Source organism: Esox lucius, chromosome 2 (genome assembly GCF_011004845.1).
Source record: "Esox lucius isolate fEsoLuc1 chromosome 2, fEsoLuc1.pri, whole genome shotgun sequence".
NCBI lineage: Eukaryota > Metazoa > Chordata > Actinopteri > Esociformes > Esocidae > Esox > Esox lucius.
The window spans coordinates 28,843,556-28,855,758 of NC_047570.1; the positions used below are offsets into that span (position 1 = coordinate 28,843,556).

A 12,203-nucleotide genomic window follows, 5' to 3' on the forward strand; every position below is an offset into this window, starting at 1 on the left:
AGCAGACATTGCAAAGGCTATGACGAATAGATAGGCTGGACACAGTGAAGGCCGTTACTAAGTAGCCTATTAATCTACGAACGCTTTTTCTCAAGAGGGCAAATGCTTATCGTATGCTACACAATATTGGTAAATGTGTCCTTTTGGGCCTGCTTTGAACTGTCATAAGTCACCCAACGTTTGTCCCTTGGCACATGAAACACATGGACATGCTTAAGTATTGCTATCCTAGGTTGTTTTGACTAGTAAACCCACAATCCCACTTGTCTTCTCAATGTAATTCTGAGCCTTCTTTTGATTGAGGCTTCTACACCCCAAAACACATACTAATTAACTGATATCTCAGATGTTGTCATCACACTGCTAACATGTTAATTTAATAAAATGATTTTATTGAAGTCCTAGTTCTTTTTTTTTTTTTACTTAACCTTTAGTCAACCTTTGTTTATATATAGGCATTTACTTTGAGCTGTAAGTATTGAGTAATTCATTACAAAAGAGAACAGTTCTTATAGAGGAAACTTCCCCAAGGAAACTATTTTGTTTGTACCTCAGTGTTGTGACAGTACACCCTCTATAACAACCACACCTAGAAAGTAGTTCACAGTTTAGACAACCCATTAATGTGATGAAGCTCAACTGTATGTGATTATGTGTGTGTATGGATCTGCTTGCAGATGTGTGTGTTTCTCTCTGTGTGTGTGTGTTACATTTATATGCATTGAAGTGAATTTGAAACTAAACTATGCTGTCATGTGAGTGAACTTCATGTTATTTAGAGGAAGAGGAAGTACTGAGGCATTCTTGGTACTGCATTCATCTCAATAGTGGTTTAGTGTTTCTAACTGCATCTGAGAAACCTATTAATGGTCACACACTTCACCCACACTTCTGAAGAAAGTATCTTTCAACTGAAACACTGTCCTTCCCTTTTTAATAAAAACTCAAATGCACTATAGAAATGTACTTGTTCTCTCTTCCATTTTTTTAACTAGTGCATAGGACTTTGTCAAGACCGGCTGCACATCACTGAAAGTTGTTACTACCACTCAATATGTTGTTACAATATAAGAAAAAGTCCTAATCAAAACTAGTTGTAAGACTTCTGTAGGAATGGCTGCATGAATAGTGAAAGGTATAAACAAAAAGCAAATGTTTATCTGGGAGCCCAGCCGCCAGTGAAACCAAGCCAAACATTTACACTGACTAAGTCTTTTCACCTTATCAGAAGTGAAGCACCACCCTAAGGTAGTCTTTGGTAAGTGCACTGATTTTAACAAATGGTCAATATCTCTAGAAATTGTGTTTTTAATATCTTATTTCAAACCCTACCACAATCTTGAACTTAACCACAATGTTAGTTTGAGATATCCCCCTTAAATATTATTGGTAAATCTGAAGAGCACAATGTTGTTCCTAGGGCCTGTCCTGGTCCTTTTATGGCTCATGCCATAACAGTTTAGTTGCGGGGGCCCCAGCTTATAGCAAAACATTTGCGTGATAGCCTTTGGACGGTTTGCTTCGAATATGATTATGTTTACACAAATCAAAAAAACAAAAAAGAAGACACCATTTTTCTGTTTTACTGACATTAACAAGAGAAAATCTGCTGATGCACAAATTAATTTAGAAATTTAATTTAATGTGTTCTACTATTGTTTTTTTTTTAAGACCATATTATGGCCTCTTGGTCCCTAAATTTAGTTCATTAAGATCCCCATCAACTATTGCACAGACCATCATCTATTGCACAGACAGCAGGCACACAAATACGAAATACTACTGCTTATGTTATAGGCATTAAAAACAAACAAATGCAACAATAATACTTTATACTAGGTACAGATATACATTAATACTATTTACATAAAAATAACTGCTTACGCACCTTTATCACTCATGCTTGGTGCTTGTCCTGGCAGTGCCTTAGTATATTTCCACTCCTAGGGCTTTGTCCCAGCCACCCACAGCTAAGTACACCCTAGGCTCTTTCTCCAACCATAATGTTTTCCCTGTTTGGTTTGAAATCAGTGGGGTCAATCCACATAGCTATGTATGTAATATGAAAACATGACAAAATAGTTCCCTTAAAATATTTGCCCCATATTTGGTTCTGTACACAATTTCCATATTTCTTCCTGGCCAAGGTGTAGGGTGAAATTACCACGGGATGCTGATCTTGGGTTATGTCAAAACAAGACTCGTAATCATACATTAAGTAACTGATAGCTTGGTAAACTATGTTTTTATGGTAGCATCTGCGACAAACGCTCCTTCCATGCCTTTTGTTTGTTTGTTGGATAGTTGTGAGGTGGTGAGGAACGACAGAAGTGACAGCTGACTTCAAAACAAGTGGGCTGCCATGGCCTCGACCCGTTTTAGTTATATAGTTATAAGACTATCTTCCACCCCCTGGGTGTCCCTTGTCATATCTCCTGTTCAAGTGGAAATGGAAATTATTTTCAAGATCTTGTGTCTCAGCCTGGAGTTCAATTTTACATTGTTACCTGCCACTCTGTCTCTGCCATCCTATTAAAATTCCACCTGTCACCCTGCTACACATTTGTCCTTTCTCCCCTTCCTTCGCCTCTCTCTCTCTTTCTCTATCTCCCTCTCCCTCTCTCTCGTGCTCTCTCTCTCTTTCAGACACACACACACACACACTTGATCACACACATACGCAGTGCGCCTTAAAGTGTGGGACCTTTACTGTTCCTTCAGTTTTATCACAGAGGGATCACACCCGAGTGTCATTGGGATGCTGTGAGTGGCTGAGGCAGCTGGCAGCCACTATAATTGCGCTGTCATACAGCTGATGGGATGTGTGGACGTGTAAATCAATGAGAATCACGGTAAACCCTGTCGAAGACTGACAGGCCAATCAGAAGTGAGGGATGCAGGGGGAGAGAAAGAGAGAGTCAGGATGTGTCTCCTTGTGTGTGCGCGTGTGTGTGCTCAGCACAAGTGGTATTGTTATGAAAATAATGAAATTATACATTTGTCCAGGTTTAGCCTAATGCTTGATAATCCAACATAGCAGCCAGCTTAAACAGCAGGTTCTTAAACTGTGCCAAATGAAATCAGCCACCCCTTAGATGGTCTGGAAGCGCATTCCACAAATGGTTTTCAGTTTTCTGGGGGCTACCAAAGGAAGATGGACCTACATTTTTCAAGCTTAATCTTCTATTACCATAAAACAATATGCTTGCAATAACTAGATGGTTTTTTATTTAACTAACTCAAAAAACGTAAAAGCTGTCTCTTGGAAAGGCGTGGGCTCTTCCTTCGTTATTTCTCCATCAATTAAGCGGGTAAAAGGTCTGAAGTTGATTTCAGGTGTGGCATTTGCATTTGGAAGCTGTTGCTGTGAACCCACAACATGCGGTCAAAGAGGTCTCAATGCAAGTGAAACAGGACATCCTGCAAAAATCCATCAGAGAGATAGCAGGAATATTTGGAGTGGCCAAATCAACAGTTTGGTACATTCTGAGAAAAAAGAATGCTCTGGTGATCTCTCCAACACAAAAAGGCCTGGACGTCCACGGAAGACAACAGTGGATTATTGTAGGATCCTTTCCATGGTAAAGAGCAAATACAGAGGGTTCACCACAAGGTGCAAACCATTCATAAGCCTCAAGAATTGAAAGGAAAGGTTAGACTTTGCCCAAAAACATCTGAAAAAGCCAGATCAGTTCTGGAACAGCATTCTTTGAACAGATTAAACTAAGATCAACCTGTACCAGAATGATAGGAAGAAAAATGTATAGAGAAGGCTTGGAATGGCTCATGATCTGAAGCATACTACATCATCTGTAAAACATGGTGGAGGCAGTGTGATGGCATGGGCATGCATGGCTTCCAATGACACTGGGTCACTAGTGTTTACTGATGATGTGACAGAAGACAGAAGCAATCGGATGAATTCTACAGTGTATAGGGATATATTGTCTGCTCAAATTCAGACAAATTCAGAGAAATTTATTGGACGGGGCTTAACTTTACAGATGGACAATGACCCAAAAGATTCTTTGAAAGCAACCCAGGTGTTTTTTAAATGCAAAGAAGTGGAATGTTCTGCAATGGCTGAGTCAATCCCCTGATCGCAACAGGATTGAGCATGCATTTCACTTGCTGAAGACAAAAATTAAGGCAGAAAGACCCACGAACCAACAACAACTGAAGACAGCTGCAGTAAATGCCTGGCAAAGCATCACAAAGGAGGACACCCAACGTTTGGTGATGTCCATGCCTTCGACAAAGTATTGAAAATTACCATTTTATTTATGAATGTGTTAATTTTCCAATTACATTTGAGCCCCTGAAATAAGGGGACTGTGTATGAAAATGGCTGCAATTCCTAAACATTTCATAGAATTTTTTTGTTCAACCCCTTGAATTAAAGCTGAAAATTTGCACTTCAATTGCATCTAAGTTGTTTTATTTCAAATCCATTGTGGTGGTGTACAGAGCCACAATTATGAAAACTCTGTCAGTGACCAAATATTTCCGGACCTAACTGTATATTTAAAAACCAATGCAGGCCATAATGAAGAATCTGTCAATGAAAACAGATAATTTTTATTGTTAAAAGTTGTTTATTGGTCTGATATTACCAGTTTGTATATTCTGGATACAATCAACTGTATGTGAGTGCCACTAGGCCTTAACCTACTTGTACACACTGTTCATGATTAAAATGGTTTATTTGACAGCTTGTTCTATTTGCATGAAGTTATTTTGGCACAAACACACATGACTTAATTTTCCCTCATTGCTGGACTGAGTTTTCTGTGCCAATTTTCTTAAGCTGTCTCTTAGCTGTGTGTGTGAGTGTTAGAGAGTGTATCTGAACTTCATCTTTTCATATTTTTGGACAGATTTCAGTCCTTAAGCAAATGGCACAAGGTCTTTTTTTTTTTTTACACATTTTGCTTATGTATTTAATTTATATGCATATTCTCAGGTATAGTCTAAGATAACAGACAAATAGTACTTGTTTACTGAAGTTAGATCAATGTCACATCAACATCCCATAATGATCAAATTAAAACGTCCTGTGTAGCTGATGTACGCCATCACTACTGTAAGTTGCTCTGGAAGAATTATGTAAATGATAAAAACATACTACATAACAGAGCTGAATAATCGCCATGTAGAATAAGCACATTTTAAACCTGATTAAAGTGTAGCATAGCCTGTGCATTTTGGCTATTGGTGCACATTGTAGATTTTTAGCCACATGATAAAAAAATGCTGTGGTGTTTTTGTCTTACGGTAGGGTACTGATAGATCGCACCACAAGTTGGTGCTATTGTGCTATAATAATGCTATAAGGCCATAGGGGGTGTGATACAGTATATGGCCAATATAATACCGAAACTATAACAGATTATACACTTTTAACTACGTATATATCAATCGAATTACAAGGAATAGCTTACATTACCTATACGTGTAGGGCATAGAGAATGTAGCAAACTACTTCAAATTTGGTAAATATTTTACAATACAAAAAATATTTGAAAATAGGCCTACACGGTGGATTACGGTTCATACACCGTCACAATATTCATACACCGTCACAATTCATACCGTCACACTATGAGCATTCTAAAGAATTCGTCATAAATGCATTAGAATGAGTTCAGAAATCATACATGAACATTTACAAACTTTCATCATTCCGCGAATTAACTGCATATTGACAGAGACCTACAATGTATTACTGTAAAAATGTCTAAAAGTACTATAGTAAAATCTAAGGTAAGATTGCTTTAAGTATAATATACATAGGAATATATTCCATTATAGGATGTGTTATTAATGGCGTATAACGTGGGCTTTCGCGATAACATGGGTAGCGCAGTTGTTTAGGATTATACCTAAGTAAATACATAAACATATCTACACGTTCAAATAAAAATGTGCTAGTCTGTGTCTATATACGGTAGGCATTGCCGACTTGTCTATGCGTGAAGATGAAACAACGCGCAGTGTTTTCTGTTATAGGTGATTCATTGCTCTGACGAGAAAACCCCCAATGATGAACTTGTCAAGAGCCGGCTGCGTTGCGACTACCAGCAGGTATTCTCCAGGAAATATCACGAAATTGGGGAATTAATTGGTCAGTTCATTCAGAGTTGTTAGTCGTGGTCTGGAACAAAAGACTGCACACAGCCTGTAACTTTATGGGAATGGGATATTTGTCAGTCCAACCCAAAATAATCCTTTCCATATTTAACCAAATTTCTAATTGAAGACATACAGCTAGGAATGTTGACTAACCAGCTTATGAACACCAAAACATATTTTCACCTTGCCTGTTAATGGATTATCTAACATAATGGTCAAATTTTTTAAATGCTAGGCTACCTCTCATTCCATTTATTCCACTACAGTATGTCAGCTTTGGATTTGACACTGAGCTTGATATATTTCAGGAAAGAAGCTGTCTGGTGTGTCTCTTGAGTCTTTGGGCATCTGCTGCCATCCTCTCCCATGGGATCAGAAGGATCATACAGAGATGGCTTTCCCTTGCTATGACTATGGTGACCAATGTTCTCAATGGGAGGTAAGAGTAATGTCATGGCTGTATGCCTATTTCTATGTTTCCTTTTCATTAACAACAGTGTAACGCAACCTTTATCAGCAGAAAGAGAAAGCCATTAGCTGAACATATTTTAATGTACAGGGACGCCAGAATGGCCTTAGAGAATGATTGGTTTTGTGTGTTAGGAAAGCTTACAATGAACATCACCGATCCCAGTGCTGGTCCTGGTTTTGTCCTGGTTTTATATTTATGTTGTCTCATTCGTGTGTTGAGATAGTGTAATCTGTTCCATTTTAACACTACCGTTTTACCTGTATGTGTCTCACAGGGTGACACCAAAAGCAATGGGCGAAAGGCTGCAGGCTGTGTCCAACGGTCTATGGGTCACAAAGGGCTGTGAGTTTACCATAGTCCCATCTCAGGTTCCTCTCCCCAGTCCAGTCACTGCCAGTCAGAGGGCAGCAGCTCTCAACTGCCTTAAAGAACTGGTACAATTGTACCGCTGTTCTATTGGCCAAGGGACTGCACATGGTGTGTGTGAATGGAAGATCTCCACTACTGTTGAGATGACTCTAAGAAATGCAAGCATGCTGCCCAACAGCATTTTCCACAACGGTTGGATGAAAGTATCCATCTCAGACCAGCTCCCTCCATTGACCCCTGGTGAGTCCACCATGCTGGAACAAACTGTGCCACCGTTGGCAAGTCCTTTCCCTATAGAAGCTGCCATGATGAGTGCAAAACCCTACCGTGCCCAACAGCTCAGAAAGAAAAGCCTGTATCACAAACAGCGTAACGCCTCCTCCACACTCTGCATGGTCCCAGAGATGCTCCTTATCCACACAATTGGCAGATTTATTTATAATATCTACCCCCTGGAGGACTTCTCCCCATGGGCCGAGGAGGTTATTGAAAACCGCGTGGAGGTGACGCGGCAACTTTCCTTCCTGGTCCAGGAGGCCTTGGCCAAATCTACTAAGACCAAAGCCCTGCAAAGAGCACTGAGGAAGCTCTCAGAGCCGAACCAGAACTATGGCCCACTGGAGCTCCAGCTGGGAGATCTGCTATTCACCAACTTTCTGAAGCAGTTCTCTTCACAGCGCCCCCTGTCACCAGAGGCCTTCCTGGAGAATCGTCAGCTTTGCTTGGAAGTGTCACTTATGGTGAGCAGGGTGCTTCTCCAGCACTGGACCCCCAGGATTTCTTTCTCCCCTGTCTGTGAGGTGCAGGAAATCAGCCCGAGACTGAAGCGTCGCCAGGGGGGTGTCATCCAACACTGGTCCTCAACAGACAACCTCCTAATGGTAAGACCTGTGCAACTAAATCTCCCGGGACACTTGACGTATCTCACCAGAGGTCACCAGGGGGTCTGAAGCCTACTGTACACAGTGTAGAAACATCCACATGTATTTTTGTAGGAAACACCTTACTGCATTGGTGAACACAGGTACTGTACCATCCATCTGATATATGACTGTTTGTTTTTAGCTTGCTGATGAAAGTGATGAGGATCTGCACTCTGTGGGTATGTTTTCTAGAATGTACACACACACATGTGCTGGGTCTGAAAACTTAAAAACTAACAGGGCATTTCAGTTAACCAAAGGGCTAACTGTTCTACTTGTCTTACTTTTCTTTCCTTTCAGATGACAGAAAACAGGGGAAGAAAGGAGTGAAGAGTTTCTTCCGCAGAGCTTGGAAGTCATTCAAGCGATTCACTACCCTTGGCTGCCTGTTGTGAGGTCTTGTCTCTCCCCTGTCTTTCTGTCCAGGTTTTCCATGTGTCTGCCCTGTCTGTTCACATTTCTCTCAGTACACTTTGTGTTCATGTGCGTTCATGTATGTTCATGTGCTCTGTTAAGAGTTTGGTCTTGTCTTCAGTCCTTACTTATGATCCATGTTTCCTGAGTCTGGTCCATGTTTTCTGTATGTCTTTGTTGGTTTTCGGCTCTAGCAGTTTTATTTTTATGTTTAGTTCCATTGTCATTGGTCTTCATTGTTTTCACCTGCTCCTTGTTAGCCCCACCCTGTATGTCAGCTCTTGTGTTCAGTCTGTGTGGAAGCATTGTTTACATATACTGGTCACTATGTCAATTGGCCTAACCAGTGTTATATGGTTTGTTCGGTCCTGCTCTGCGTATAACCGTATTTCCTTTATAAGTTTTGTCTTTCCTTCTTAGTCTGTGTTCCTGCCGTCCTACTATTTGTCCTGCCTGCTTTTCTTTTTGTCCTGCCCACCTGTGTTTTGTCCACATCCTGCTTATTGTCACTTCTACCTGCCTGCCAGAGTTTTGGATTCTTTCTTGTTTCCTTAGTTTAGTTCGGTATTTTTGCCTCAGTGTATTTTTTTGTTTGATTGTTTGTCTACCTTGTTTGCGTTCCCATCCGGTGTCCCGGAACCCGAGCCGTTCCCGTCCGGCCTCCCAGAACCCGAGCCCCTCCCGTCCGGCCTCCCAGAACCCGAGCTGTTCCCATCTGCGGTCCCGGAACCCGAGCCGGACCCTTCCAGCAAATCTGGTCCTGTCGAGGTCAGGTGGCCAGAGCCCCCTACCACAGTCAGTGCATCCTATCTGCTAACCTGCCACCCCTTTACGTGTGCATACCCTGACAGTCGCGTTGGCTCAGTCTAGGCCAACCTCTCAGCACAGGCCAGCACCGTCCACTCCTCCACAGAGACCTGCACCGCCCATGTCCCAGCAGAGGCCAGCACCGTCCACTCCTCCACAGAGACCTGCACCGCCCATGTCCCAGCAGAGGCCAGCACTGTCCACTCCTCCACAGAGACCTGCACCGCCCATGTGTCATCAGAGGCCAGCACCGTCCACTCCTCCACCAGGAGACCTGCACCACCCATGTCTCAGCAGAGGTCAGCACCATCGAAACCACCACGAAACCCAATGCCTCCACCGATGTCTGTACAGTTGGCGTTCCCACCTAGGACCCTGTCAACTCCGCCCAGTCTCCAGCTTGCTGCACCTTGCCCAAGCTCCCTTTGTCTCTGCATCTGTGTCTTCCCCAATTTCCTTTTTCTTGTCCTCTTCAGTCATTCTCCTTGTCTGTTCCAGGCCCCTTCTGCTTGTTGTTCCCTCCGGGGATTTTTGGTCTTGTCCAATGTGATTGATGTGGTCTTCTGGTCCCTCTTGTCTCCCCTTCTATTCCCATTTAGAAGGGTGTACTGTGAGGTCTTGTCTCTCTTGTCCTGCCTGCTTGTTTTTTTTTGTCCTCCCCACCTGCGTTTTGGCCTCATCCTGCCTATTGGCGCTTCTGCCAGCCTACCATTGTTTCGGGTTCTTTTCTGTTTTTGCCTCAGTGTGTTTTGGCCGTTTGTTTGCCAACCTTTTGTTTGATTGTTTGTCTACCTTGTTTGTGGGCTGCCTGCCTGTTTGCAAAATAAAAGAAAGTGAAAATGAAGCGAAATAATAAAAATACAAAAACTGGAGCTTTGTGCCGGGGTCTCAATACTGCCGTGCCAGTGAATCATGACACGTGCTCTAGCTGAACACATTTGAAATATTTCAATATATATAGAGATATATATTTTATTATAGATATATTTTTAAATTACAGTAAACTAGCTTGAATAATAACTATACTGCTATCACTGTTTCTTTGAGCATACTTTAAGTCTGAACAACAATCTGGAATAATTAATCTGGAATTGTCCTCTGTTCTCATGTGCAGTCGTTTGGGTGATCCAACTGCTGGTTGCGGGCATTGAATGACTTAGTTGGCATGTTTTCTAGAAGAGATGTAGGGATTTGAATCCTGGCTGCGTGGTTATTGATGCTATGTTATTGAAACATGATCACGTGGGATATGTTTATTTTACCTCTTTGGCTTCGCTTCAGAGTAAATTTAATTCTGGTTAATCTGTTCTATTTTAATATTATTACATGCTGAAGGTGAGTGCTTCACCTATTTACTTGAGATCCTATGTACAGTAGGTACACCTCACTGTTAGAATATGTACAATAGGACGTAGTAATTTGATTAAAAAAATATATTAGGCATGTATTATGGAACAGTATTCAAGGAGCATTTTACAAACTTAACATAATGAAGAGGAATAACATTTGGTCTAATTAATACCAGCTGGGATCAATCTGATAGTCACACAGCTAATATCTTAAATACACCCAACTGCTACATCAATCCAACTGAAAACCCATTAACTGGTAGTTTATCCATGTTTAGGTAATCCAAATTATTCACAGAACACAATATGCTGGGCCAAAATGACACAGAATGTGTTTATCAGTAATTACATGGTGCAACTGAATACTTTCTATGTACTCTACTTTCTATGGTTGTTCAGTTCCAGGTAAGACTGAGCTGTTTCAGTCAATTCTCTACTGATGGGTGTCTGGTGAATATCATGCTCTACTGTTCATTCAGTCTCAGTGTTCATTTACTTTTTCTTATTCAAGGCACCATAAAAATGTTAAATAAATCGATGTCTTTTAGTATGGGTTTTAAATGAATAAACAAGTGAAATTATCATTGTTATGGCTAAAGCAGAGTTGGAATTTTTAGAGGGTTTCCTCTCTCCTTTGACCACTGGCCCATGTTCTCTTGGTTTTTTCCGGCCAAAGTGTTCCTATGGAGACCCCTAGGCAACCTCTCCGAGTGCCTTTCAAGCCAGCAGATTTGATCCGCACCTCGGTCGGAGGGAGACTCTCAAAAGCCTCTCTGTTCCTCTGGGTCTGTTTGTGTCAATGCCTGGCCACATTAACAGCCTACAAACAAGTGGGAAAAAAAGACCAGGGCTCTATTCACAAAATAGTCAGAGAAGGAATGTTGATAGAGGAACAGTTTTTCTTGATAGATCATTAAGACAAGAGGACTGGATCCTGGATCAGCACTCATTTAGAATACCGACCCTCACTTAAATGTATTTTAGGAATGTTTCTTCAGCTAGATTGTCCGTGTCTTTACTATGCATACTACGAACACTGGTCCAGGTTTCTATGTTTATTTTTCTTTTCTGGGAATAAATTCCCACCATGATGGTCATTCATGGTGGGAATTTCTAAGGGTATGTTGATAAGTCAAACCTGTTTTCTCATTCTTGGTTATCAGAGATTCCTTTGTGGGTTTCCTCGTGATTGAGTGAAAATATTTGTGTTTGATTAGTGATATCGTGTTAATAACCCAGTTATCCATCGTATTAATAATAAATTTTTCCGTCTCACACGGTGAAGGTTTTCCAAATTTCTCAATCTGATAAAACAATGTGATTTGCTGCCCTAATTAATGCAATGCACAAATTCCTGATGAGGGCATATTATTTGGAGGATGACGGTCACTGTGAAACATTGTGTTTCTCTCATCAACACACATAGAGCTCCAATATCTATGACATATATGATCGGGTCAGTTTGGGGTACGGACAATCTCAGTGGGCAGGTTCGGGTTTTACGCACCTCATTGTGTAGCTCATGGGTTTAACTGTTCATGTCAAATAATTTTATGTTCTGCTAGCAGACCAGGTTGAAACATTTCAATATGAGGCAAAATACGATAACAGAGCAATCAGAAATGTCATTTTATTCTTTTGTTTTTCCTCAGGTCCCTGGAACTAATGAAGTTCTGCTTCAGCTTCTTGTTCCCCATGTTTTTTTCTCTCTCTTTCACTCCATCTCTACAACTCCTC

At 41.1% G+C, this 12,203-nt stretch overlaps 1 protein-coding gene across 1 annotated transcript; it reads left to right on the plus strand.

The window, feature by feature from the left end:
* Positions 1 to 6,033: 6,033 nt before the first annotated feature.
* On the plus strand, positions 6,034 to 9,989 carry LOC117592929. The gene is made up of 5 exons (XM_034287426.1): positions 6,034 to 6,084; positions 6,441 to 6,571; positions 6,879 to 7,854; positions 8,039 to 8,075; positions 8,197 to 9,989. The coding sequence occupies exons 2-5, from the start codon at positions 6,540 to 6,542 to the stop codon at positions 8,289 to 8,291; spliced, it is 1,140 nt and encodes a 379-aa protein (XP_034143317.1). The 5' UTR covers positions 6,034 to 6,084; positions 6,441 to 6,539; the 3' UTR covers positions 8,292 to 9,989.
* The last annotated feature ends 2,214 nt before the right edge of the window (positions 9,990 to 12,203 follow it).